We start from the raw sequence: 27,641 nt of genomic DNA, 5'->3' as shown, positions 1-27,641 counted from the left end.
AGATGGCGCTGCCTACGATGTAGAACTTGTTTGTCTGGTAGGCTTAAATTTGGGGAAATGGTGGATGAAAGAAAGAAGGAGTTACAGCTTCAGGGCTGAGGTAGAGGAGGTAGAGGAAAAAGGGAGAGGGCAGATCTGGGTTTTGGGTGGTGGTGGTGAGGAATGCAGCTAGAGCGAAGGGCATAATTAGTCAACCAGAGCGGGCTTAACCCTTTCCTGCTCTCTTTAGGGTTTTGGAGATACTTTCCATCCCAATTCAAGAAAAGATGGCTTAGAAACTGAGAAGATGACATAACCGCCACCTTGATTCCTCCCATTCTGTCTAGTTTTTCTGTTTTGCTTAAGTCTTCCCGAATGTCCAGTTTATTTCTCCCCCTTGTTCTTTTCCTCAGAACCCCGGTTCTCCTCTGGTCCTAGTTTTAAACTCCCACCTTGTCACTCGTCTCGCCTCCTTGGAGTGACATCATGAAGGTGGTGAACCTGAAGCAGGCTATTTTGCAAGCCTGGAAAGAGAGATGGAGTGACTACCAGTGGTCAATCAACATGAAAAAATTCTTTCCTAAAGGAGCCACCTGGGACATTCTCAACCTAGCAGGTCTCAAATAAAATGGGGAAGGACGGATGGGAGGGATAAGCCCAGAAAAGTTGTAGCCACTCAGCCTTACTTTAATTTCCCTTGCAGAAGCGCTCCTGGAGCAGGCCATGATTGGACCTTCCCCCAATCCTCTTATCCTGTCTTACCTGAAGTATGCCATTAGTTCCCAGGTAAACATTCCTGACTCCTGGCTTTTGGAGGTGAAACACCTTGAGAACAGTTGTTTAGGCTTGTCTTCTTACAAAATCAACACTTCATTTTTGTAATGAATGAATATTACATTCGTTTACTCTCTTCATATACATCTACAAGTAAAACTTTTTTAAATTACATGTAATTAGGGCAGGAAGGGCATGTATGCTGCAGAATGCATGTGGAGGTAAGATACTTCTGTGGAGTCCGTTCTGGTCTTCCCACCTTTTTGGGGGATTTGAACTCACATTAGCAGGCTTGCATGCCAAGTACCTTTACCTGCTGAGCCTCTTTGCCAGCTCCTTCTATTTTTGAAACAATGTCTTTTTTTTTTTTTTTTTTTTTTTTTTTAGTTTTATTTTATTTATATGAGTACACTGTAGCTGTCTTCAGACAGCAGAAGAGGGTTTCAGGTCTCATTATAGATGGTTGTGAACCACCATGTGGTTGCTGGAAATTGAACTCAGGACCTCTGGAAGAGCAGTCAGTGCTCTTAACCACTGAGCCATCTCTCCAGCCCCGAAACAATGTCTTATATAGCCCAGGCTATATTGTTTGTTTGTTTTATGATGTTACAGTACAATAGGAAAATCTTGTCTCAAACCTGTCTCTGTATATAGCTCTGGATGTCTTGAAACTCACTATGTAGATCCTCATACTGACAGATTCATCTGTTCCCGTTTTCTAGTGCTGGGATTAAAGGTGTAGGCCAACTGGCCTGGGTTTATCCTTTGTTACTATACTAAACTGTAACAGGTAACATGAGCCCCATCACCTATGACTTTATACTGTTACATTCAAATTCATTGGTCTCTCTTGCACTTTTCTTCCCTCATACTGGGAATCAAACCCAGGAGCTTACAGTGCACCAGGTGGTTGCTCTACCACACACACACACACACACACACACACACACACACACACACACAGATATATACCCTCAGTGACCCTTTGTGCAAGCTTAATTGTTTCAAGACTGCGTCTCCTTATGTAGTTCAGGTTGGCCTCAGACTCCTAAACCTCTTGCTTCATTCCGCTCTCCATGTGCATTACAGGTATGTGCTGGGGCTGTAGAGCATTGTGCATGAGCATTGAGTATTGCAGCATCATGTCCTGGTCATCTGGGAATTATATGACTGAGTTATATAGATAATCTAGCTGTTGCCACATTTAACTACACTATATCATTACACATCACTGAATCTCTGGGATGCTCCATTGCACAACCGTGAGAAAGTGTGAGCTGGGAGGTAAATTATACCTTAGTATTATTTCTTTTACATTCATCTTTCTCTCTCTCTGTGTGTGTGTGTGTGTGTGTGTGTGTGTAGTATCACAAACACATGGAAGTCAGAGGATAGCTTCTGGGCTTTGATTAGGCCACTATACTTGGCAGCAGGTACCTTTACCTGTCGAGTCAATCTTCTTTTAAACATACCTGGGACTTCCAGTTCCTCAAAAAGGTATTGGAGACCCTAAATATTCCTTGAATAATCATACCTTGAGATCTGCTGCATAGTATTTTAAGGATACTGGTGTTTTTTTTTTTTTTGTTGTTTTTGTTTTTGTTTTTGTTTTTGTTTTTTTCTTCCCTTGAGACAGGGTTTCTCTGTAACAGTACTAGCTGCCCAGGCTGGCCTTGAACTCAGAGATCCACCCACCTCTGCTGGGATTAAAGGCATGTGCCACTGCTGCCCAGCTCCATTTGTATTATTTTTGAGATAGAGTCTTGATCTTTAGTCCATTTTGACCTTACACTCATGGTGATCCTTCTGTCTCTGCTTCCCGAATGCTGCAATTACCTAGATATTCAGAGGTTTTTTTTTTTTTTTTTTTTTTTTTTTTTTTTTTAACAATTCTTTGCATTCATGTTACCAGTGTTCAAAGTTCTGGGACTAAAGGTGTGAGCCACTATTGTCAGCTTGGTTGTGTGTTTGTGAGCACTCAAATATGTATTCAGCTGAGTTGTAGGTGTCCATTGAGACCAGAAGAGGGCTTTGGATCCCTTGGAGCTAGAGTTACAGGCTTTATTGATCATCCTTTGTTCTGTCTTCTCTTATAGACAAGACCTGATGTATTTGTTCTTTTTTACATAAGTACTTTGCTGTTTTGTTGCTGTTTTATTATTTGTTATGCTGGGGGTCAAACCCAGAACCTTGTGTATGTTAGGAAAGTGCTGTCACTTACCTATAGCCCAGCCTTAGTGCTCCCTCCTGTTTCTATTACTATGGTTTTTCTGTCTGCCTGACTTCCTCCCTCCCTCCTCTCTCCTTCCCTTCCCTCTTTCCCTCACTTCTTCCTTCCCTCCCTCCCTCCCTCTTTTCTTCTTTTTTTTCTTTGCTTTTTAGAGACACAGTTTCTCTGTATAGCCATGGCTGTCCTAGGATTCACTTTGTAGACCAGGCTGGCCTTGAGTTCAGAGATCCAACTGCCTCTGGCTCCAGAATGCTGGGATTAGAGGTGCATGCTACCAAGTCTACCCTGCCTAGGTTGGTCTCAAATGCCTCCTCCTTCTGTCTCTACTGCAGAGTGTTGGAATTACAGACATGCACTACTGTATCTGGTCTACATATATACTATATGTAAGATGTACTATACATGATACTTGGCTAAAACTTTGTTTAGTTGCTTTTCTTTTTAGACAGGCTTGAGTGTAGCCCAGGCCTGGCACTTACTATATGGTCCAGTGCCTACAGTGCCTAGGTGCTAAGGTTCAGGCCTGAGCCACCCTGCTCAGCTTTATGAACTGGGATTGAACTGAGGTCTTTATGCATTTTTTAGGTTACTGTACCAGCCGAGCCCCCCGCCACAGCCCTAATATTTTCATTTTTTCAAAAAGCGTGTGACTTGAGACTAGAGAGTAGCCCATGAATTATTAGAGAGCCTACAGCTCTTCCCAAGGAGTCAGTGCCCGCGACTGGTGGCTCACAGCCTCCATAACTCTAGCTCTGAGGGTTCTACTGTCGTCTTGTAGCCTCCACGGGCACCCACACCGCACATGGCACACTCGTGGCACACATAACACACACATACACACATACAAATAAAAACATAATCTTTCAAAAAGTCTTGGCTGTTTTCAGGCATGTCAGTTTACAGACAAATTTTAAATTCAAATTTTATGTTAATGAGACAGAAAGCAGAGAGACTGTTCCTCAGATTGGTCTTTTCTTTTTTTCTTTTGGTGTGTTCCTGTAAAGGACTAGATAGTAACTATTTCATGTCTGCAGGGCCTTTCTTCTCAGATGCTACTGTTCTGTTCCTGCAGCTTGAAAGCAGAGCAGCAGTGTGTCATTGAGGAGGCAGAAGATGCTGTTTTCCAGTCTCGGGCCAGTTGAGTAACTCAGGCTGGAGAGTATGCCAGCATGAACTTAGGAGAGGATGAAGGGGTGTGTTTAAGAACAGCTTAAGAAAATGGTTCTCAACCTGTGGGTTGTAACCCCTTTGGGAGATTGAACGACCCTTTCTTAGGTCACATATCAGACCTGCAGTAGCAAAATTGCAGTTAAGAAGTAGCAGTGAAAATAATTTTATGGTTGGGAATCACAAACACGAGACACTGTCTTAAAGGGTCACAGTGTTAGGGAGGCTGAGAACCGCTGGCTTAGGAGGTCCAGTTGGGAGCGTTTGTTGATTAACTGGATGAGTGGAGGAAAGAGGTCAAAGGTGAGGCCTGGCCTTCTGGTTTTGATGCTGACAGCATCATGAGGAGAGAGTAGAACCAGAGTGGAGTGGTCCTTAGGGTTGGTCCATAAGTGAGGGTGGCAGATGATTCTGGCCTTTTACATTCAAAGGAGACAGAAGGAGATAGAACTCTGGGGTCTGAATGTTTTAGACATATGTAGTCAGTTTGTGTTGTGACAAAATACTGGAGTTAAATCACCTAAGGAAGCACAGGAGAAAATTCGCTTATGTCCTGGTAGCTAGTAAGCAACAAAAAGCAGAGGAGGGGCTGGGGACAAGATATAGCCTCTCAAAAACATGCCTCTCTTTCTCCAACTAGGTCCCTCCCTTCCAACAGTGCCGTCACTTTATGAGTCCATGTATCGGTTCATCCAGTCAGCCTTCAGGGTTGTATCTATGGGGGACAAGTTATAACAAGCTGTCAGATGCAGATGGTGCTGGGGGATGTGGGCATGGAGGACATTACTCAGGGACTATGGGCAAGAGAAGTGGTCTGTGCCAGATTCATAAGCACCTATCACATAAAAGCACATGTAAGAAACGATCTGAAGAGAGCAGAGGAAACCGTCAAGAGTGTGTCAGGTAGAAGGTATAAAGGAAGGAAAGGTTGAAAATCAAGGATGTGCTTGATGATGTCGCCAACAGCCAGGAAGCTGGACTCCATCCGAAGTGAGAACCTGTGGGTCTAACAGCAAGAGCTTGCTGGTAGCTGTGAGGAAAAGATTAATGCAGGGGTCGGGACAAGTGATCACAGTGAGTTGAAGAGCAAGCAGAAGGTGTGGAGGAAGAGACTGTAAGAGTGGAAAACTCTGAGAGAACAGAAAGGGTGGTTAAGTGAAATGTGGGGCCAGTGGGAAGCTCTCTCTAATATAGGAGGCTCTTGAGATACATAAACACCGGCGAGAAAGGCAAGCTTAGAAAGGCTGAATATCTTCACGGCCTGTCAAGTGCTATGCAAAATTAGTAATTTTATTCTTTCAGAGTTAAGAGGCTCTTTGGTCGGGTGCTGTGCCTGGAGAGGACACTTAGAAGTGGTTGGGGGTGTTGGGTATGAAGAAGAGCAAGAGGATTAAAGACAGCTGCCGGGTCAGCCTGGGCTAGCCACGTGTGCAGTTGGCCACGCCAGCCTCCAGCCTTGAGATCCTGTGTCAGCTCAGGGTGTCTGGTTGGAATCGTTAAGACTGGAGCAGACTTTAGTCCTGCTGGGAGGAACAGGTCACCATGCGTAAGTGCTTTCAGGTGTGTCTGGAGTGGAACTTAACTGATACACTTAGAAGAAATGCACAGAATACACCATGTGAAGGCTGTGGGTTCATTCTGACTAATAGCCTCGGTAAGAACATGCACAGTGGGGGGTTCTCTTCTTGGTGTGGGGTCCAGGTTTTTTATTTTTTTAAGTGGAAACATCCAGCTCCCCCTACAGGTTGGCATCCAGCAAGGCTCAGTTCTTCTCCAAGCTCTCGCTATGGGGACCTTGGTTATAAATAAACAAACACTGGCCTGGAACGGCATGGTCATTCTGCCCAGGCATTCTCCCAACTTTCTGCTCACTGTCAGACACTGGCTTTGGCTTCACAGTATGTCCTGCTGCTGATGGCTCTGAATGCTAATTGTCTGTATTTAAGCCCTGTCTGTGGTTTGCTCGTGTTCATCCACGAGGTCTGGTTTAAAATGTCTGAGCCAATCTGCTCAGGTGATGAACGTCATCATCTCTTAGCACACACTACAAGCATGCCGTTACCGTTACTGTTTGCAGTACAAACCTGGGGCCTGAGCATGCTAGCCCAGCACTTGGCCTCTGAGCTACATACACCTCAGCCTGCCGAATTGAGAATTTAAATCTGCTCAGAACAGATTTTTTTCTATCAAACTGGTTCTCTATGGTGTTGACAATATTTATTAACAGAAATATGTTGCAAGGTAAAATTGTTTTAGATTGCATCTCATTAATAGAACTCAGTTACTTGAAGCAATGAAAATTTCCCAAGGACAAGTCCAAGGCCCGGTGCTGAGGAAAGTTATAAATGAACAGTTGTCTCTGTCTGCAAGGAATTTACTGTTCATGTAGAATTTCTAAAATATGTATTTGGGAAATATTACTTAAATGAGATCTCATGATGAAATGACTTCGAAGGATATTGCTTAGGTGCCTCTGGGAAAAGGAACGAGTGAGGCCGTGGTGTGTGAAAGGCAGAGGACATGGTGGGAGTCAGTTCTTCCAGCTTATCGGTTCTGGGAATTGATCTCAAGTCATCAGATTTGGCAGAAAGTGTCTTTACTCACTGAGTCATCTCTCATTGTCTATAAATGCTTTATGGTTCTGAGAAGTCTTACAATGAGGATGTAAGTATCTATGGTTTTAATTTAAGTTTTTAAATCATCTGACACACAGAAGCAGTGAGTGCGCATGTGAAAAGACTCTGTTTGCAGTGCAGGGTCAAAGCTAGGACCCCCTTAAGTCCATTCGCTTATAGCTGAGCAGACCACCAGCCCTGTAACTTCCTCAGTGTTTTACAGCAGCCTTGGAGCAGCCTGGTCTAATAAGGTTTTCTTCAGTAAAGAAATTGCTCTTTTTGTGCTGAGTAACACTGTGGGCGCCAGCACTTGTACTGAGGGTCTTATGCCCAGAGGAACTAGAATTTATTGTGGGCCAGAGAGATGGCTTGGTAGTCAGGAACACTAGCGGTGGTCCAAGCACGGTGGTGTATGCCTTTAATCTTTAATCCCCGTACTCAGTAGGCAGAGGCACATGGACCCTGTGAGTTCCAGGACAGCCAGGGCTGCACAGAGAAACCCTTTCTAAAAAACAAACAAAACAAACCAAAAAACCAAGAACTGGGCACCTATCCCAGTCCCTGGGGATCCCATGCCCCTTTTGACTTTTAGGGCACTTCATGCATGTGGCACAGACATATCTGCAGGCAAAACACATATACACACAAATATAAAAGTAAAAAAATGATTTATTTATATTGCAGTACTGGGTTGAAATTGAGGCCTTGTACATGTTCGGTGAGCATGCCAGCCCTAAATTGCGTACCCAGCATCAGGAGCCAGAGTTTTTATTTCATTTTTTTTTTGTTTCTGGTTTTTGAGCCAGAGTGGTACTATGTAACCTAGGCTGGCTTTGACCTTTACAGCAGTCCTAAGTGCTGGCTCTCAGGTGTGTGGCTGGTGGCTTCCTTGCTAGTACAGCTGTGGCAGCAACACTAGGAAGTGCTGATCTTAGGGTATACTTTAATGTATTCATTCTACAAACATCAGGATTGCGGTGATTACAGGATAGTGATTCCCTGATCCACAGTGGTAGTAGGTGCCTCCTGTTTCCTGGAGGAGATATTTGCCAGTCCTTGTCCAAAGCAGATAGATAATCCACACCTGTGTTTCTGTTGACTCAAAGCTTTGCTGTGATGATCAGACAGATGTCAGATTTAAAGTGGTTCCTCAGTCTTAGACTCCCAAGTAGTTGTGACTAAGGGGGCTGTCACTGTTTCTTATAATTTTTCTGGTGCTGGAGCTTGAGCCCCGGGTTTGCTCATCTTGGCAAGTGCTCTAGTGCTCTTTACTGCCAAGCTTCGCCCTCATCCGCCATTAATCTTTTTGTTTATTTGTGTGGTTGGTTGATTTTTTTTTTTTCAAGACAGAATTTCTCCATGTAGCCTTGGCTATCCTGGGACTTGCTCTGTAGACCAGGCTGGCCTCAAACTCACAGAGAGATCTGTCTGCGTCTGCCTCCCTCGTGCTGGGATTGAAGGTGTGCACCACCACTGCCTAGCTAAATTAGTCTTCTTGATAAAAGAAGCAATGGGGCTCGTTAGTGTGGAAGGTCAGAAATAGTTCACATGCACACACCCCGCTGAAGTGTATCTTCAGTCCAGCAGAATCTCTTATCGCCCTTGCCTAGCAGGCATAGGGCTGAGCTTCATCCCCAGGACTCCCTGCCCCCACACAGGAAAGGTTATAGAAATAAAGCAACATGGCCGTCATTCTCAGTGATTCTTCTGCTGACTAGTGGCCAACTGAACATCGTTTAGCTTTGGAAAGAAACCACATAAAGACAATACACAGGATACCTTTTGGGTACTGGAAAACCTTCTCATTGGGCTTATATGGATGCCCTTTGCACGGAGTCTGACAGAAGGAGCAATCAGGATAGCACATGACATTATTGTATGTCCTTTATGAGCGGAGGAAGCCTCTTGAAGGCGTTGGGGATCCTGAGCCGTGGCAGTTTGAGCATCAGTGTTTGCCCTCAAGTGGATGACTTGTCTGAATGTCCTGTATCTTCCTTCTAGATGGTGTCCTACTCCTCTGTGCTCACTGCCATCAGTAAGGTATGGCCATGGCCCCTCAGGAGCTGTGGGAGGGCACAGACAAGGCCACCAGCCTGGCCACTCTGGTCATGTATCCCCTGAGGCTGGATAGGCAACACCTGATGCCTTCCGCCCCCTCCCCCCACAACCAGGGAGGAGGTTCTGGGAATTAGGAACACATTTCCAGATGGAGAGTCTGTATCCCAGGGCTGGAGGGAGGAGAAGGAGCAGAGCTTGTGAGACTGGGGGTTGACCAGGAAGTGCTGTGCCTCTCCATTGTTCTGCTCTTTCTGCAGTTTGATGACTTCTCCCGGGACCTGTGTGTCCAGGCTCTGCTGGATATCATGGACATGTTTTGTGACCGACTCAGGTAAGAGATGGGTGAGGAAGCTCAGAGCACCGCAGCGTTCTTTCAGTGCTGAGGAAAGACCCATAGTCTAGGAGACGGGCTGAGACCAGCCCTGGGTCCCATGTTTCTTCTGTCCGTCCGCCCACCCCCAGCTTCTTAACTATTTCCTGAAGACAAAGTGCCTCTTCTCTATTTGAAAGAACTAACTGCTTTAAGATCTTGTCTAGTGGAAGCTGGCTAGACAAGGTGTCTTACCTAGGATTCTGCCAACTTTCCAATTCTGCCCCTAGCAGTGTTGTGCCAGAGACTCTGGGGGAACATTGGTGTGGGTTTGATTTCAGCTTTTGGAATAGATACAAATTTTCATCCTTTTTGGGTAGTTGCCACGGCAAAGCAGAGGAATGCATCGGGCTGTGCCGAGCACTCCTTAGCACCCTCCACTGGCTGCTACGATGTACAGCAGCTTCTGCAGAGAGACTCCAGGAAGGACTGGAGGCTGGCACTCCGGCCACTGGGGAGAAGCAGCTTGCCTTGTGCCTTCAGTGCCTGGAGAAGACCCTCAGCAGCACCAAGAACCGAGCCCTGCTGCACATCGCCAAACTAGAGGAGGCCTGTATGTCCCCTGACTCCCCTGCGCCCTGCCTGCTGCTGCTTCTGTAGCTGGTCCTTTGATTGAGAGGGGAGAGGCAGGATGCCATCCCACTTCTTTCTAGAAGGATCCGAAATCATCCCACTTCCTTTTTTCTCTCCCCATAAGCATTGCATACATCCCAGGGACTTGGGCAGGGTGGCACCCGAGCCAATCAACCAACAGGTATTTACTGAGCCTTCTCGTGTGCCCAGCACCGTGCCAGGTGCTGGAGGTGGGGGAGGGGGGCTACCAAAGGAGCATGTGGCAGGGTCCCTGCCCTCAGCAAGCTTACACACTGGTGGGGAGTAAGATTGGAATGCCATGCACCTGGAGAAATTCGAGGACGAGACAGGCACATCGTCTGCTCTTGTCTGTCTTCATGTCATTCGCCTAGAAGCAGATGACTCAAGTGTCACCTGGAACTTTCAGTTAAACTCAGTGCCTGTCTGCCTTGAATGTATGCTGTTATCTCTTAACTCAAGTTCTGTTAAGTCTTGGAACCTTCCAAATTTATAGGGGGAAATCTTCTGCAACAGAGGCCTCAGGCCTCTTGAGTCTTGAGCCCCAGAGCTAGGGCCACCTAAAGGCCTCGTGTTTTCCACTGACAGGAATACTAGAATGGGTGACACCCAGGTCTTCAGGGCTCAGTGGAGAGGTTGTTAAGGGATTAGTCTCTCTGGGAAGAGTTCAGAAAGAGACCGATCACTGTGTCAAAATGGGCCGCACTGACAGCTTTTCTTCATCTGTTTTCTTGTTAGTGTTGGCAGTGACTTTCCTTCCTGGGCACTTGATAAATGTGTATTGGTAGAAAAGTAGATGAAGACTTCATTTTGATGGATCTCAGGTCGAGGTTGTCTTTTTCTTCTCCCTGTGCTACATGGAGGTTAATTGGCTAGCTGGTGCTGTCATTCATCATTTGACCCTTTGGGCTTGTAACTAGGATAAGTGACTAGTAATTAAATACTAAGTATGTGCTGCAGGCCGTAAGTGTGGTCATTTAAGAGAGAGGCTAGTGGGCTTGACCAGTTGGGTGAACTATTAAAAGAGCAGAAGCTCAGGACCTGTGTTGGCAAGGTATTTAGAACTAGGTTGCCTAGAGTAGAAGTGACTGTCCCCACTCAGCTACTGGACACTACACCCACCCCTGTGCCGTACCCCCATTGCTTGTATGCCAGTTGTGTGTAGTCACTGGAAGTCAGGTCCTCGGTGTAGTGCTAGGGTCTTTCTCCCATGGTGCCTACTCCCCTTACAGAAGCATGCTACCCTCGGGCCGCTTCCTCCTCATCCTCAGGTTTCTTGCTGTATGCTTTGATGGCCCAGGGATCACCATAGTCAAGGAGTGTGGGACTGTGCCTCCCTCTCCTTCCCAGCATGTTTCTGCCTTGCTTTTTCTCTACCAGCTTCCTGGACTGCCATTGAGCATTCTCTTTTAAAACTTGGGGAGATCCTTGCCAATCTCAGCAACCCCCAGCTCCGGAGCCAGGCAGAGCATTGCGGCACACTCATCAGGAGGTTAGGTGTCTGCAGGAGATGGGAAGATGGGCTGCGGGGTCTGTTCTCCCGCTGTCTCCAGTCCCTGACACTGCTGCCCTGGTGTGTCTCCTCAGCATCCCCACCATGCTGTCTGTGCACTCAGAGCAGCTGCACAAGACTGGCTTCCCCACTGTCCATGCACTCATCTTGCTGGAGGGCACCATGAACCTGACAGGGGAGATGCAACCCCTGGTGGAGCAGCTGATGATGGTGAAGCGCATGCAGGTGGGTGTGGCCAGGCAGGTGGGTGTGGCCAGGCAGGTGGGTGTGGCCAGGCAGGTGGGTGGCCATTTGGGGTAAGAGGGAGGATGCTGGTTTTGGAGAGGAATAGATTTCCTCTTGATTTTCTGGTGGACAGTTTTGTCATATGACCTCCAGATCTTGGTTTTGAGCTGGAGCCCTGCTATGTAGTCACAGACCCAGCCCGGTCATTGGGGCCTGTAGGAGGGAGGGACCTCTTACCCTACACCCTTGGATTTCCCACAGCATATCCCCACACCTCTCTTTGTCCTGGAGATCTGGAAAGCATGCTTTGTGGGACTCATTGAATCCCCTGAGGGTACACAGGAGCTGAAGTGGACAGCTTTCACCTATCTCAAGGTACCTGGTTACATGGGAGCAAGGAAGAACACAAAGGACAGCTCTCAGGAGAAGCAGCAGTGTGCTAGACCTTTTCCCTGTGTGTCCCCCTCCTAGCATTTAGTCCAGCCTCCTGAGTCTAGCACAAGCTCAGTTGGTCATTGTCTCTGAGAGTCTTAGCTAGTTTATTCACTTGGGGGTTCTGCTGCTTGTTCAGCCCATCCTTAGCCAGGTTAGTTCCGGTCACCTAAGAGAGCCAGGGAAGGTGGCTCCAGATTCCCTCTGAACCTTGCATCCAATTTTGCTGTTAGGATTTGCTTGTTGAGGGGCTGAAGAGATGGCTCAGCGGTTAAGAGCACTGACTGCTCTTCCAGAGGTCCTGAGTTCAAATCCTAGCAACCACATGGTGGCTCACAACCATCTGTAATGGGATCTGATGCCATTTTGGTGTGTCTGAAGACAGCTACAGTGCATTTATATATATAATAAATAAACCTTGGGGGGAAAAAAGATTTCCTTGTTGAGGCAGCAGAATTGGGGGCCCATGTCCTGTAGGTCAAGAGGCATTTGGGTGCTCAGGTACCGTTGTGTAGGTTCACAGGTAACTCAGAGAGTACTGTCCGGGCCAGAGGAGCCTTCCTACATCAGTGCCCCTAGTAGGGAATGCACAGTCTTCTGGGATAAGTGAAAGAGAAAAAGGTCATTGATCTTCTCTTTTTTCCTCATGTCCTAGATTCCACAAGTCTTGGTGAAGTTGAAGAAATATTTTCACGGAGACAAGGTGAGTTAGAACCTGGAGGAGGGTCGTGAGAGCAGAGGAGTGTGAACAAGCGTGAGCACCGGGCGCTCTCTCTCTCTCTCTTTCATTTTTGTTTTTAGGAAGCAGGGTTTCTTTCTCTGTGTAGCCCTGGCTGTTCTGGAACTCACTTTGTAGCCCAGGCTGGCCTCGAACTCAGAGATACGCCTGGTTCTGCCTCTCGAGTCCTGACACTAGAGGCTTGTGCTAAGGGTGGGTCTTTTAGACTGTAGCTGGGTGGTAGTGTGTTCTTGTGCCCAGAGGAGGCTGTGTGGACCTGTGAGCACCTGTCTGTGTCCTTGCACATGCACTACTGTAAGGATAGTGGCTTAGGCTGGCTCCCTCCACCCCTGCAGAGAGGTTGCCTGTGGTGATTTGGCTAGGGTAACCACACAGAGAGTGTGGTGCCTCCAACATCTCCCACCTAGTTACTGGTAACTGGTAGTGGTCACAGCCATCTTTCTCTTTTGCTGAACAAGGTGTCCTTGTAACTCTGCTCTTTGGGCTATGGGGGCCCAGGATGTAGAACTCAGGTGGGAGTTTCTGATTCTTTTTAGGACTTCACTGAGGATGTCAACTGTGCTTTTGAGTTCCTGTTGAAGCTCACTCCCTTGTTGGACAAAGCTGACCAACGCTGCAAGTACGAGCCCCCGGCTCACCCATTTGCTGGAAAGTGTTCTGAGTCCTTCCCCCGATCATGGTGCTAGATGAGCATCTGGGAGCTCTCTCTATCTTCCTGTCCGACTCTCCCTCTTGGCAGAGGCGGGAGGCAGTAGGCTTATAGTTGCTAAGTACCCAGAGCACTTCTACTTTTCTTCACGCTGAGGGAGGGAGGAGACTGGACAGATACCCCATGACCCCAGCTCTCTGCTCACTTCGGTCCTCTGGCTTTCTTCACAGTTGTGACTGCACGAACTTCCTCCTCCAGGAATGCAACAAGCAGGGGCTTCTGTCCGAGGTCAATTTTGCCAGCCTTGTGAGCAAGCGGTATGTTGCAAGCCCCTTCGGGCTGCCTCCCTCTTGCCAGACTGGTTCCTGGTGCCTTTCCCTTCCTCTTTAAAGTCTGAGTTGCAAGTGAATGATGCCTTCTGGGTCTAGGGAACAGGACTTCATCAGACAAGAGTTTTACCCTCACAAGTTGTTGCTCTTTGACTCGCCCTCCTATATGAGCAAAGGCCATAGAGAAAGTCTTAAATCTTCTTTAATCCTAACTGACTTTTCAAAATGTGTAATGATACTGACGAATTGCAGTGATGGGAATATTATTGAGTACAGGTTCACTCGTGAACTTCATCTGACTCTTAAGGTGCTTTGTTGTTGTGCCTCGCTAAGGATGAAGCCCAGCATGCTGTGCTGTGATGGGAGGCAAATGCTGTCCGACAGCCACCAGCCCCCACGTTTCTGGAGTCGGCTTAGAGAAATCTTTTTTCTTTTCTTTCTTTTTTAAGATTTATTATATGTGAGTACACTGTAGCTGTCTTCAGACACACCAGAAGAGGGCATCAGATCCCATTACAGATGGCTGTGAGCCACCATGTGGTTGCTGGGAATCGAACTCATGACCTCTGGAAGAGCAGAGGAAGACCTCTTAACCGCTGAGCCATCTCTCCAGCCCCTGAGATTTTTTTCCCCTTAAAAAACAGAGCTACCACTCACAATAGATTAGAGATTGTATCAATATTTTTTTTTCTTAGCCCACTATGAGCCAGGTACCTTGTAGCTGCTATTCTAACCTTCAGAGGCTGAAACAGAAGAACTATCTTGAGTTTAAGGCCAACCTGAGCTACAGTATGAGGTCTATCTCCAAAAAGGAAATAATCCTCTTTGTTTCTGTTTTCTTCTCTGGGTTATGAACATAGCACAGCAGATCGGGACCCCCAGCTAAAATCGTCAGAAAATGCTAACATCCAGCCTAATCCCGGACTGATCCTGCGGGCAGAGCCCACTGTCACAAACATTCTCAAGGTGTGTGCGTGCTCCCTGCCTGTGCCACTGTGGACTCCTTTCCTCTTCAGCTTTCCTCCGTCTCCAGATAAATGAACAGGGCCCACAGACCTCTGTGGCTTTCTCTGGAGAGCTGTGGAACAACCAGGGAGGCAAAGGTAGCTACCACTGAGAGCTGACGTTGGTTGCTCTCCGGCTGTCCTAGGTTATGTGACTGGTGCCTCTCCAGACACTACCTATGAAGGCATAGAAGGGAAGTTCCCAGAGAGATCCTGTTCCCCACCTCACCCCAACCCCTGCACTCTACCCCACCACACCTATGTAGCTGAGCACAAAGCTCACAGAGTAGGGAGAGTTTAGCAATGATCTTCCTGTTGGAGCAGGAAGTGACAGATTGTGATTGAAGGAACAGTGGGCTAGTCAGTGGACACAGGAAGAGAGAAAATGTGTTTAGGCTATATCTGAGGGGTCTTTAGTGTTCTTTACTGGTCTCCTGTCCTGTCTCCAGACAATGGATGCAGATCACTCCAAGTCTCCGGAGGGGCTGCTGGGGGTCTTGGGACACATGCTGTCTGGGAAGAGCCTGGACTTGCTGTTGGCTGCCGCTGCTGCCACTGGGAAGCTTAAATCTTTTGCCCGGAAATTCATCAAGTGAGTAGAGATATGCCCTGCTGTGTGACTGGATGTCATGTTTGAAGGGAGGAGGTGCCTGGATCTAGGTGTCCCATTGAGGTGTACAGACCAGGGCAAAGCATCCTAACCAGAAACCATGACAGAAGGGTCACTTGACTCAGCTCTTCTCTCCCACTGAAAATGGAATAGGAGGGTGGGGTGGGGTGTGTTAGGGGTGGAGAGATGGCTCCGTGCTTAAGGACCCTGGCTACTTTTCCAGAGCACCCACATGGCAGCTCACAAGTGTCTGTAACTCCGGTCTCAGGAGACCCAGTGCCCTCCTTTGGCCTCTGCAGGATCTTTGTACACACGCGAGATACATAACTAACACAGACATGCTTAATACACATAAAAATAAGAGATAAATACATTTTTAAAAAATGAGACATTGAATAATAGGCATGGGAGAATTTCTTGGCCCAGTTATTTACTTAGGACATAGTGTCTCATGTAGCCTACTCTAGCTTATGGAGTTTTTTTGTTTGTTTGTTTGGTTTTGTTTTTTGTTTTTTTTTTTTTTTTTTTTTTTTTTTTTTTTTTTACTGTGTATCAACTCTGGCTGTCCTGGAACTCACTTGCATTAGACTCCTAGTTCTGCCTCCTGAGTCCTGGGATTAAAGGTGTGCATGACCACCACCTGGCTAGTAATAGGTTCTTAAAATCTGTAAATTTGGCGTTACCTGGAGTTTCACATGTGGAACATAGTTCCTTATAAGTCTTTGGGTCTGACGGTGTAGTCTGAGCTGGCCTTTGATGCTCTATGTGTTAGCCTCTTCAGTGTTGGGGTGTAGATGTGATGTACCATGTTCTTTTAATAATAGTGATTTGTTTCTGTAATTATAATACTCCTTTATAGTTCAGGCTCTAGAGACTACCCTCTGAATGTGCAGCCCCTCCTACCTCCACCCCCACCCTCTTGTGTAGCTGTAGCTCAGCTCTTGCTCTGGTTGATATACCTGTTTCTGTCCCTCCTGCAGTCTGAATGAGTTCACTACCCATGGCAGCGGAGAAAGCAGTAAGTTTGTGTGCATCTGCAGATCCCATCTGCCCTAAGGAGGGAAGAGAGAGAGGGAGGGAGGGAGGGACTGCCTTTGCTCATTCTGGGGATGAGGGTAATGCTGGGAAGGGACTCTGCCAGAACCACCCCTTTGCCCTTCTCCCAGCTGGACCATTTTAGACTAGTTTGGGTTCTGGAAATTGTGGATTTCAAGGAAGGGATGATGTTCTTATTAAGACCCAAGAAAAGGATTCTGAGCCTCAGAGCTTTGAAGGAACCACTTGGTCCCTGACCTTCCTTCAGGAAATCCTGAGCTAGGGTGTAGCCTCCACATTTGCCTACTGTGCACGAGGCCTTCAATCCCTGGCACTGCTGATCTATACAGGACTTGGGGCCTCTTCCCTGGGCTGAGCTTGGCATTCTTGCCTTTCCCACAGCGAAAACAGCCTCAGTTCGTGCCTTGCTCTTTGACATCTCCTTCCTCATGCTATGCCACGTGGCCCAGACCTATGGCTCAGAGGTAAGTGATGAGAGCCAGTGACAGGAAGAGGCCCCAAGTGAGTGAGGCAAAGAGGAAGGAAGCTGCCAGTAACTCCCTTGCTCACCCTTGCCCCCACTGATCTCCCAAATCAACCCTTTCTGTTGGTTTCCCATGTCAACAGGTACCCATCATCCCAGGTCCTCTAGCGACACATTCATGCTGTCCACTAGGTGGCAGCAAAGCTCCCTGTCTGATTCCCCCTGGACAGGTTTGGATTTGTCCATGGAAAGGGAATGGAGATAGAGCCCCACTGCCTGGCTAGCTCCCTCTGGTAGGTGTCCCGCCCTTTTCTCTCAGCTGGTTCCATGTCTTATCCAGGTGATTCTCTCCGAGTCAAGCTCAGGGGAAGAAGTCCCTTTCTTTGAGACCTGGATGCAGACCTGCATGCCTGAGGAGGGCAAGATTTTGAACCCTGACCACCCCTGCTTTCGGCCTGACTCCACCAAAGTCGAGTCCTTGGTGGCCTTACTCAACAACTCTTCAGAGATGAAGCTAGTGTCAGTGGTCTAGGTCCTGACCTCGGGTAGTAGTGGGAGGCAGTCCAAGTCCCTCTTCCTGAATCCCATCTCACACTGCCCTGCTGTGTTGGTTCTCTGCAGACAGATGAAGTGGCATGAAGCCTGCCTGAGCATTTCAGCAGCCATTTTGGAAATCCTCAATGCTTGGGAGAATGGGGTTCTGGCCTTCGAGTCCATCCAGGTAGCTCCACCATTACTTGAATGTCTCTGCCTGAGACCTAGGGCTGGTCATTGAGAGCTTGTTCTACATACAAACAAACCCTCAAGCTGGCGAGCATGTTTTGATTTTAGTCTTCCAGAGTGTCCTCTTAGCCACTTCCTCCCTCCCAGCTGTCTTTGAGAAAATCAAATTTGTGTTGCAAAGGTGTGAAATGTACCTTGGGATGCCACCTGTGACCCCCCAGCTGCCCGCAGAGGCCGTGGGAGTCATGGCTAGGGAGGGGGGAGAGTCCCCAAGTCATCCCCTTCTCTTCCCCACAGAAAATCACCGATAATATCAAGGGAAAGGTATGCAGTCTGGCGGTGTGTGCTGTGGCTTGGCTTGTGGCCCATGTCCGGATGCTGGGGCTGGATGAGCGTGAGAAGTCACTGCAGATGATCCGCCAGTTGGCAGGGCCACTGTACAGTGAGAACACCCTGCAGTTCTACAATGAGAGGTCGGTAGCCTGGCCTGCCCTTCCTGGCCCCTGCAGGTGTGTGGTGAGCAGTCAGCACCACCAGGAATAAACACCCCACCCCCATGCTCTCAGCCCTCCCCTTCCCAGGGAGCTTCACCAACCACTTCCTCCTCCGTCCAGGTTCCGACCAGCCCACCTTGCTTAGCTGCTGAGGCGGTGGACATTCGGGGTCTTTGGACTCTCCCTCACTTGCTCCTCTTTCCCTGCCACTCCCTCACATTCTTATTCACACAGTCATTCAACTGGCTCAGCAGATATTTGCTGTATGTCGCTGTATTGAGAGGGTTTTAATCCTGTACTTCCCATGTGTGGGAAATATAGACCCCAGACAGCTTGACTTCTGTCCTCAAAGGCTCCAAGTTCTAGAAAACTAGCTGAGGCAGAAGAGGAAAGGGATTACATAGCTGTGTCACTGTCGAGGAACTCTTAGGCAGCTTCCCTCCCCCACCCCCAGCTGTCCTGGTGACCATTTCAAGTACTGGCTCTTCAGACACTTCCCCTACACGGGCCTGGGTGGTGTTGGTTCATTTACCCAACTGGTGAGTTGTTTGGCTGGTGGTTTTTAAGTATGGCAAAAAAGCACATAATAGAAAATTTACCATTTCAACTGTGTTTGTGTGTATCGCTCAGGATATAAATTGTGAAACAGACTCCAGACCTTTTCATCTTGTGTATCCCAGCCTTTTAGCCAGTAAGCAACAGTCCACCTCCCCTTCTTGGTTCCCGGCAGTTACCATGCTACTGTCTGTCCCTCTGAGTGGCTGCACTAAATACTTCATATAACTAGAATTAATCATAACTGACTAACTTCACTCAGCATAATTTCCTCAAAATTCATTCATACTCTGGCATGTGACAGGATTTCCTTCCTTTAAGGCTGAGTAACATTGCATATCTGTGGCACTCTGGGCTACCGCCCGCCCTCAAGGGGGCTTGGAAAATGTTGCTGTCTATGTGGGGCTGAGGCTGGCTTATAGGGTAGCTGCTGAGGATGCCTTCTGAGGGACATGTGGAAACAACAGTTGAAACAAAGTTTGGAGAGATTCTCTAAGGTCATATCTGTACTCCCTGCCTGTGGGACATCATCCAAATTAAGCTTGTATATGTATCTAACACACACACACACACACACACACACACACACACACACAGTGGGGATCCTAGCTCCCTTGTGCAGGTGGAGGAGGGGCTGTGAAAGTCAAGGCTGCCTTCCCTGCATTCCTGACATCTCAGCAGTCAGTACTCAGACCCCAGCTGTGTTCACAGCCCAGATGCTCCCAAGAGAGTTCCAGGCTGTACACACTTTGCCCAGCTACTCAGCGCCGGGAAGAGTCTTGCGGGGCAGCCTAAAGGCCTCTCCTGGAAGTTACAGTTTACTTTGGGAGGAGGCCAGGGCTGGATGGGGACCCCCCTCCCCCAAGTACTCAGCTTAAGTGGAAGTGATTGTGTTTATTTATGACCCTGATTTGGCAGAGCTCAGGCCTGGGGGATGGGAAAGGGAGGGTTAGAAAGAGAAAATCTAAATAGATTGATGGAGCCTGTAAGAGAAGAAAATCCCTGGTCTGTGCTTCTCCTAGGCTTCATGCCCAGCAAGTAAGCTCCCCATCTGTGGTAAGCTGTATTGTGTCCTCAACACACGGTGGGTCTAATTCCTCAGCCATGTTTCCGTAACCCAATTCCAGGGGTAATGTCTGCATGTACCCTCCCTGCTCCCCTAGGGTGGTGATTATGAACTCAATCTTGGAACACATGTGTGCGGACGTGCTACAGCAGACAGCCACGCAGATCAAGTTTCCATCCACAGGCGTGGACACTATGCCCTACTGGAACCTGCTTCCTCCCAAACGTCCCATCAAGGAGGTACTGACAGACATCTTTGCCAAGGTACTGGAGAAGGGCTGGGTAGACAGCCGTTCTATCCACATCCTCGACACCCTGCTGCACATGGGCGGCGTCTACTGGTTCTGCAACAACCTGATTAAGGTACTCCGGGCTGGGGTGGATGTGGACAGCCATGCAGATGGGGCAGTAGACCGGCTGGGTTAGGTCAGGCTTTGAGAGGTCACTGGAAACTGGGTGGTCTCCTGGGGTGACAGAGGTCCAGGCCTCACCTCAGAGAAGCACCTTGGGAGTTGGGGTTGATTAGCACCTTTGACTGCTGAGGTGGCTAGAACATCAGAATCCTGGGGTCTAGACAGGCAGCCCCTCAGTACCCACTTGCCTGCCTCTCAGGAGCTGCTGAAGGAGACTCGCAAGGAGCACACGCTGAGGGCAGTGCAGCTGCTCTACCCCATCTTCTGTCTGGACATGCAGCAAGTGACTCTGGTCCTGCTGGGCCACATCCTGCCCGGGCTGCTCACTGACTCCTCCAAGTGGCACAGCCTTATGGGTCCTCCCGGCACCGCACTAGCCAAGTAGGATTCTCTTCAGAGCTTTCCTGCTTGTTCCCCCTTGAGCCCCAAGCATCTAGCATCCAGATTCAGTCACGTCAGCCCTGGAGTTACCCCAGGAAGCTGGGCTCTGGGTGACAGTGAGGTAGAGGGGGCTTTTTCACCGTGAACACGTAGCTGTTTCTGGGACCATCTTAACTATGCCTTTTTTCCCTTTTGCTAGATTAGCTGTGTGGTGTGCTCTGAGTTCTTACTCTTCCCACAAGGGACAGGCATCCTCCCGCCAGAAGAAGAGACACAGAGAAGACATTGAGGTAGGTCTGCTGCTGACTTGGTCATGTGTTTATTCAGAAAACATTTTCTGATTGCTTAAAGCAGAGGTGGCTTCTCAGGCAGAGGTTGGGGTTAAGGTCAGCTTGTTTGGGCCTGCCCAATTGGTCTGACTTGAGTGGGCCTCTGAACGAGGGTCCTTTTCTACTCACTGGGCAGATTGGGGTATGGGAAAGGTCACCATTGGTAATGCTGGCCAGGAACTGTAGGAAGCTCACTTCTCTGGTCAGATAGATCTGCCCTTCAGTCCTCTCCAGGAGACTTAGGAAGTCAGGTGTGTGACAATGACTTCCTGTCCCCCAGGACTATATCAGCCTCTTCCCTGTGGAAGACATGCAGCCTTCAAAGCTTATGCGACTCCTGAGCTCCAATGAGGATGATGCCAACATCCTGTCAAGTCCCAGTGAGCACTTGGGGGGGATCATGGGCCTGCCTAGGACTCACTCATCTCCCTGAGATGCTGCCTCAGTTCCTAGCTGATGGCTGATGGCTGTCAGACGGCAGAGCAGGAGCTTGCACCTCTCTGTCCCTAGTAGATGCTCTGTTGCCTGCCAGTGGGGACAGGACTCACCTGAAGATCTCCAAGGTCCCTCCAAACCCCACAGGTGCTCCTCCCCTGTCACCGGTGGAAGGGTGGCGAGGCACCCAGTGAGTTCTCTAGCTTGGCACAGCTTGTACTGCTGACTCACCTCCCTTCCTTCCTAACCCCAAGACATGCCCTGTGGCTTCGGCCTGGGGCTACCTTCCCGCCCTCCTACTCAGAGGGCAGCCCAAGTCAGCTTCTCCTTGTTCACAGACTTCCTTCTGCCAAAAACTCTTTTGTGGCATCCAGTTTTTCTTATTTCCAGAGATTTTTCCTGAACTTTTCTCTGGAGCTTTGTAGGGACTAGGTTCTGAGCTACATGCTTGTGCAAAGGAAAGATGTTAGGTTGCTCACCTATGACCCTAGCTCGGCCCTTAGCAAACAGACTGTGTGTCTGTAAGATGAGCTCTGAGCAGGCTAAGCAGCCTGAGTCACAGAGTGAGTTCCAGGCTTGGTCTTTGGTGCTCAGCAGACCTGGCTCCCCTCAGCTCCTCCCCAGACTCCCCTGATGGAGGGGGACAGGTAAGGCTCTGGAGTCAGAGCTGATGCGGTTTCCTCCCTGCCGCCCCACAGCTGACCGCTCCATGAACAGCTCCCTCTCAGCTTCCCAGCTCCACACAGTCAATATGAGGGACCCTCTGAACCGAGTCCTGGGTGAGTCCTCGCAGCTGCGCCTGCCTGCAGACCGAGCTAGAAGGAGCCCCCTCATTGGAGCAGGGCTGAGTCTCAGAAGGGGCGTCCTGCCCCACCTCCACACCGTCCCCCCTCACTGCTGACTGTCTGCCTAGAGTATTCAGCCCTCTTCCGCCCATGCCTGCTGCCCTTTGGTGCTCACTGCCTCTTGCCTTCACTCTCCTGTCTGACCTGTTCTAGAACTGTGTGTCTTGTTCCTCTCTGCACAGCCAACCTGTTCCTGCTCATTTCCTCCATCCTGGGTTCACGCACCGCTGGTCCCCACACCCAGTTTGTGCAGTGGTTCATGGAGGAGTGTGTGGACTGCCTGGAGCAGGACAGCAGGGGCAGCATTCTGCAGTTCATGCCCTTCACTACTGTGAGTGTCCCGGGTGGTTGCAGGGGAGACCCGCAGAGGAAGGAGGTGTCCTCCTCCTTGGGTGTCAAGCCCGGGAGCTACCTGTGCTCTTCTGTCTGTGGCAGGTTTCAGAACTGGTGAAGGTGTCTGCTATGTCCAGCCCCAAGGTTGTTCTGGCCATCACGGACCTCAGCCTGCCCCTGGGTCGGCAGGTGGCTGCCAAAGCCATCGCTGCACTCTGAGAAGCTCGGAGTGGCCTGCAGTGGGTCCCAGTCCCAGCATCCAAGCAGGGAGCAGGGAGGGTGACACCTTCCCCACTGCCCGGACTTATCATGGCCCTACACATCTCCCAGTTGCTTTTGTAATTTCTGTCCTTTCAACGAGCACCCACAGACTCTGGGCAGTCCCAGATTCTGGCAGTAGCCGTACTTCAAGAAAGGACTTTACAGGGCTGCAGTGTGTATATAGGTTTATTTTTATAACCCATGAATGGGGAGTCCCCCTTGGATCCTGTGTAAATAAAGATCCTTGTGCTGTCAAGCACTGTTGGTGGCTTTGTGACTCTGTTGCTCGTGTGGGGACAGTGTCTTTTTTTCCTGCAGCCTCCTGTGCTGTGGCCAGGGAGGGCATAGTCCTCTGGTAGGGAGGAGGAGGTGAGGAAGGCTGGGAGCATTGTTCACAGGTCCCAGTGCCATGGTGAGGAGGCAGCGGCAGCAACCCCACTGACAGTGGGACGTTCTGTGAAAGGCTCTGCACTGTACCCTGCAGGGCAGGATGTCTTGGTCTTTAAGTCACACTCTACCCTCTGGCCCAGAGTTTACTATGTGTTCCTTGCCAGAAGATTATTTGGGATTGAGGATGAGGACTCTGTCCTCCATAGTCTGCAAGTCCAGGGACATGGGCCTGTGAGGCTGTGGAAGGAAAGAGGTGGGGCTGGGGAGGCACTGGGGAGTCAGTGGTGTGGAGGGAGTGGATAGGCTAGCCTTGGGCAGCTCCGAACCACCGGAAGCCTGCTGCTGACCCTGAGTGAAGTGTGCCTCCCTGCTCTTCCAGGCTTCTTCAGCTCAGGAGTGAGCCAAGCAGGAGATGTGGGGAGACAGGGCTTGTCGAGGGAAAGCACGGTGTCATAGGTGGTGAAGAGACCAGGCCCGTGCACATGTTCAGAATGCCCTGGCTGCAGCCTAGCCTGTCCCCAGGTCCCCAGGCCTCCTCTCTCCCACTGATTTATGGTCCCTCAGGTTTTTTGGTGTGTGGGCATTTTTAGTGCTGTGTCCCTATGGCATAGCTCAAGACTGTACAGAATGGCACCCCAAGGATTGGTCAGGCTAAGCCAGAACACCCTTTCTCTTCCAAGCACCTTCTCTCTGGCCTCTCCTGCCACCACCAGCCCCTGGCCAGGCATTAGCCAAACCCAAGAAGGGAGAAGAAAAACCTTTACTAGACAAAAACACTTTATTATCCGCAAGCTTGGTTACAGTGACAAGTGGGATCGAGGGGGAGGTAGGCAGGTAGGCCTCCCTCCATTCCTCACACTCCTCACAGGATTGCTTCTGCCTCCCCAACCCCCACTCCCAGTTCCAGACCAGCCAGTCCCTAAAAAAGAATCCAGTCAATTCCACAGCCAAATCTGGCCGCCACTGTTTCTTTAGGGACTTCATTCCTATGGGGGTCAGGAAAACATGCAACCTGGTTGACCAGAGCAAGGGTTGTAAGAACCTAGTTTGGGAACACTACTGTTTAAATATTAAACAGGGATGTCTTGTCCCCCAGAAGGAAGACCAGTTGCTGCCTGAACCCCTGAGACAGGTGCCTCAGCACGGCAGGGCTCACTGAGTTTTTGGGTACCACCACAGAACTGGGTGCCTGGAGCAGCAGCAGGAATCAATACTTGGTATTTACCTATCTCCTTCCCTGCCCTCCACAGGAGGACACAAGAGCCTTCTCTCTCTGCTTCAGGCAGGAGAACAAAACTCGGAAGTGGAAGGAAGGATCTAGAAGCTTGGAGCTCCATTTTCTCTTCTTTGTCTTTAAATAGTAAGCTTAAATACGCATAAATATTAAATAGAGATAAATAAACGTCTGGACAGTGCTTTCTGCTCAGGCCTAGGCCAAGTGGTGCAGAGCATGGTGAGCCATCTCCAGGAAGCTCTGCAGGTACGAAGTGGCCAGGACTCCTCCCGCCCGGCGCTGGAAGGCAGACGTGAAGGTTGGCATGGCGCTCTGGGTGGGCTGCACAGTAGGGGCTACCCCTAGGTTTTCCATCTGTGGGGAGGAGGGGAAGTCAGGGATCAGCCCTTCCTGCAGGTAAGGGAGTGCTGGGGGGTTGGTAAGATGGCCTGTGGGGCTCATTAACAGTAGAATCAAGTCTGTCAGCCTGAAGGAAGTGGGGTAGGGGGCAAGGGGTGTCTTCCCATATCCAGACCTGTAAAAACAGCCTCCAGGGTGCCCCGGGCATGTGGCTGTGACCCTCCTCCAGATGGTACTCACCTGCTGCCAGATGGTGGTGGCAAAGTTGGCAACATCCAGCTGAAGCAAATCCACGGTGGGGGCCAACTCAAGGGAAATGCCTGCTAGGGCCTGCAGGAGACCTTGGTAGAGGAAGAGCCCGCTGTGGAGCTGGTTCAGGCACTTTGTCTGTGGACAATGGAAGGGTTAGGCAGTATGTGTTGGGACACCCCCTCTCTTCAGGAGCCCAAACACTAGGATGTGGTCCCTTCTTACCCTCCTCCTCCAAATACTCACCTGCTGCAGGGCCTGGCTGGAGCAGCTGCTCAGAGGAGCCTTCGGGATACCCAGAGAGTGGCCAAGCAGCACCAGCTCCTTGGGGTGACACAGCTTATAGGTGGCACACTGTAGGTGGAAAGATGCTGAAGGTGCTCACCTGGGCTAGGCTGTTTTTCCAGCTCAGTCCTCTGATTTCCCCGTCCACCTGACCTCTCAACTCTCTACCTTCCTAGTGGCCCTAAGGACTGTCCCATCCAGAGGTCTCACTGCCATCTCTGCTCATTTTCTTCCCTGTCCCCTTTGTGCCCCACGTGTGCTTCCTCGATGTTTCTTTCTGTCAGTGTTCTGAGGGTTCAATCCGGGTGCTTGTGCACACTAGGCAACCCTGTCACTGCTGTGTGTCCCTAGCCTGCCCTCTTCCCATGTGCTCTTCCGACCCCAGCCCAGGCCATTCCCTCCACATCTATGACAACCCCCACTCACCAGCTGCTCCAGTAGTACCGAGTTGCTGGCCTGAATCTTCCTTACTTGCTCTAAGGACTTAAGCAGGAAGCTTCGGGGCAAAGGCAGAGATGGTGGCAGAGAACTGGCCCTGAGCAGGGGAATGGCCTCTTGTCCTGACCATAGTGCACTGTGCCACAGCAGCAGCTGTAGGACTGGGAGCAAACAGACGGGTCTCAGGCACTTGTCGATCCAGCCTCCCTTCATTCCACACCCAGGGCACCCACCACCCAGAGGTAACCAGGGCACCCACCACCCAGAGGTAACCAGGGCACTCACCCATCAGCTTCCTGCGGCTCTGGGCAGAAAGTTGAGCCATGGGTTCTGGGTGATCTGGGCTGCAGTTCTGGGCTCTGCCAGGGCCCAGCTCCAGGGGGCCTTTATACATAAACCCATCAAGGCCCCGGGGAGGAAATTACCTGGGGCTGGGGCAACTCAGGCTTAGTAATAACTTCCCAGGATTTATGCAAATTTGTTGATCGCCCAGGACAATGCAGGGGGTTGGGGAAAGCTGTTTGCGAAAGAAAGTTTTTATGAAATCGGGGAATCTCTGTTCCTTCCTGACGACTCGTCTCCCCCTCAAACTCTCTTCCTCTCGTCCAGCCACACCCAGGCCCGAGTTGCTGCAGGGTGTCTGATCTGAATTGTCCAACTAGGCTGAGCTGCTGGTGAAACCCAGGAAGGGACAGCAGGGAACTCGGACCTTGGGGAAGTGGCAGGCCCACGGGCCAAGGCTGCTCCTGTCTCTCTAGCCTCTGACAGACATGCTTAGGTACCCCGTCTGCCCTTCAGTTGTGCTTCTCAAGTCACCCATACCTGGGATGAACATTCTGAGAGAGAAGAAAGAACCTGTCCCCAGTTCATACCTATAAGCCTCCAGGTGGCTGTCTCCTGTGGTACCAGGAGCCCTCCACAGCACTCTAGGTAGGGTCAGGTCTGGCTGTCTGCACCCACCCCACACTTGGATAAAAACAAAATGGTCCAGCATTCAGGCCACTTTGTCCCAGGCTGATTAGCTGGGAACTCCCCAATACCCCTCATTATGACTCATTTCTTTAAGCCCCTGGATCCTGGCAGAGAGGCCAGAGGAAACCGGATGCCTGTCTTGAATGAATCAAGACCCTTTGGGGCTCCTTGCTCACCTGACCTTGCCTTTCTGCTTCCCTTGGCAGATTACCTCGCTGTAGCAGAGTCTGGGGCATCTGGTGTCAGCGGCTGGGACATGCAGTGTCCTGATGATCTCCGCTCGTCATGAAGCAGTAGCATGTGCTGGCTTGAGTAGATGCAGGCTGGGGTGAGAACGGAGAAGCTGCATTTCCAAACCTAGAACTCTGTCCAGTGTTAGCTCTTAAGAGACCTTGGTGTTTTCAACCCGGTGAACTGGACCAGAAAGGGAAATGCCTTGCCCAATCATGGGTAGTAGGATTGGAGGGACATCCCAGCCTCTGTCTCAGTTCCAACAGGGTTTTACTGCCTAAAAAGGAGGAAGGGCTCCCTTGTCTGACTGATGGCATCTCAAGCTGTTACTTTCTCAACTATTTCACCGCCACCTTTTGGGCCAAGGAATAAAGACATTTTTTGACGTTCAGGCATACCTGATTGGGCGGGGCCATCTCTGGGGCTAGGGTGCCCTCTAGTGGCCACAGATGTCATAGACGTCAATTACATATCCTCTTTGCTTGAGAGGATGGAGCAAGGGGTTCCCATTCCGGTGGTTTGCTGTTGTTGTTGTTTTGTTTATTTGTTTGGTGGTTGGTTGGTTTTTTAAGACAAGTTTTCTCCGTCTCCACAGACCTGGATGCCCAGGAACTCACTTTGTAGACTAGGCCGGCCTCAAACTTAAGAGATCCACCTGCTTCTGCTTCCCAAATGCTGGGAGGAAAGGCATGTGATACCACCCACAGGTGAGATTTCATTCTTTTTTTAAAAAATATTTCTTTTTTAAAGATTTATTTATTTATTATATATGAGTACTGTCACTGTCTTCAGACACACCAGAAGGAGGCTTCATATCCCATTACAGATGGTTGTGAGCCATCATGTGGTTGTTGGGAATTGAACT

At 49.7% G+C, this 27,641-nt stretch overlaps 2 protein-coding genes across 6 annotated transcripts; one reads left to right on the top strand and one right to left on the bottom strand.

The window, feature by feature from the left end:
* Positions 1 to 22,922, top strand: MED24 (mediator complex subunit 24). Of its 5 annotated transcripts, XM_080923691.1 has the most exons (27): positions 1 to 37; positions 393 to 595; positions 683 to 765; positions 8,767 to 8,805; positions 9,081 to 9,154; positions 9,514 to 9,746; positions 9,891 to 9,947; positions 11,165 to 11,276; positions 11,372 to 11,522; positions 11,784 to 11,897; positions 12,610 to 12,657; positions 13,230 to 13,312; positions 13,573 to 13,659; positions 14,532 to 14,637; positions 15,125 to 15,267; positions 16,266 to 16,303; positions 16,723 to 16,805; positions 17,145 to 17,323; positions 17,426 to 17,525; positions 17,825 to 18,000; positions 19,740 to 20,004; positions 20,254 to 20,435; positions 20,635 to 20,725; positions 21,045 to 21,144; positions 21,898 to 21,978; positions 22,227 to 22,375; positions 22,480 to 22,922. In XM_080923691.1, exons 2-27 carry the CDS (start codon positions 466 to 468, stop codon positions 22,594 to 22,596), a joined length of 3,021 nt encoding a protein of 1,006 aa, XP_080779817.1. In that variant the 5' UTR covers positions 1 to 37; positions 393 to 465; the 3' UTR covers positions 22,597 to 22,922. The 5 variants fall into 5 exon arrangements, with proteins under 5 accessions (XP_080779817.1, XP_080779813.1, XP_080779814.1 ...); XM_080923687.1 differs by lacking the exon at positions 9,891 to 9,947; XM_080923688.1 differs by lacking the exon at positions 9,891 to 9,947 and having other exon boundaries at positions 26 to 100.
* Positions 22,923 to 24,457: 1,535 nt separating this feature from the next.
* CSF3 (colony stimulating factor 3) lies at positions 24,458 to 25,898 on the bottom strand (the record flags this gene model as incomplete). Its single annotated transcript, XM_080922947.1, has 5 exons — positions 24,458 to 24,616; positions 24,842 to 24,988; positions 25,097 to 25,204; positions 25,562 to 25,734; positions 25,859 to 25,898. 5 exons carry the CDS (start codon positions 25,896 to 25,898, stop codon positions 24,458 to 24,460), a joined length of 627 nt encoding a protein of 208 aa, XP_080779073.1.
* Between the last annotated feature and the right edge of the window lie 1,743 nt (positions 25,899 to 27,641).

The sequence above is a fragment of the Micromys minutus genome (assembly GCF_963924665.1).
Source record: "Micromys minutus genome assembly, chromosome: 10".
Lineage (NCBI taxonomy): Eukaryota > Metazoa > Chordata > Mammalia > Rodentia > Muridae > Micromys > Micromys minutus.
Note: the sequence above shows the minus strand (reverse complement) of the source record. Positions and strands in the feature narration are given on the sequence as shown.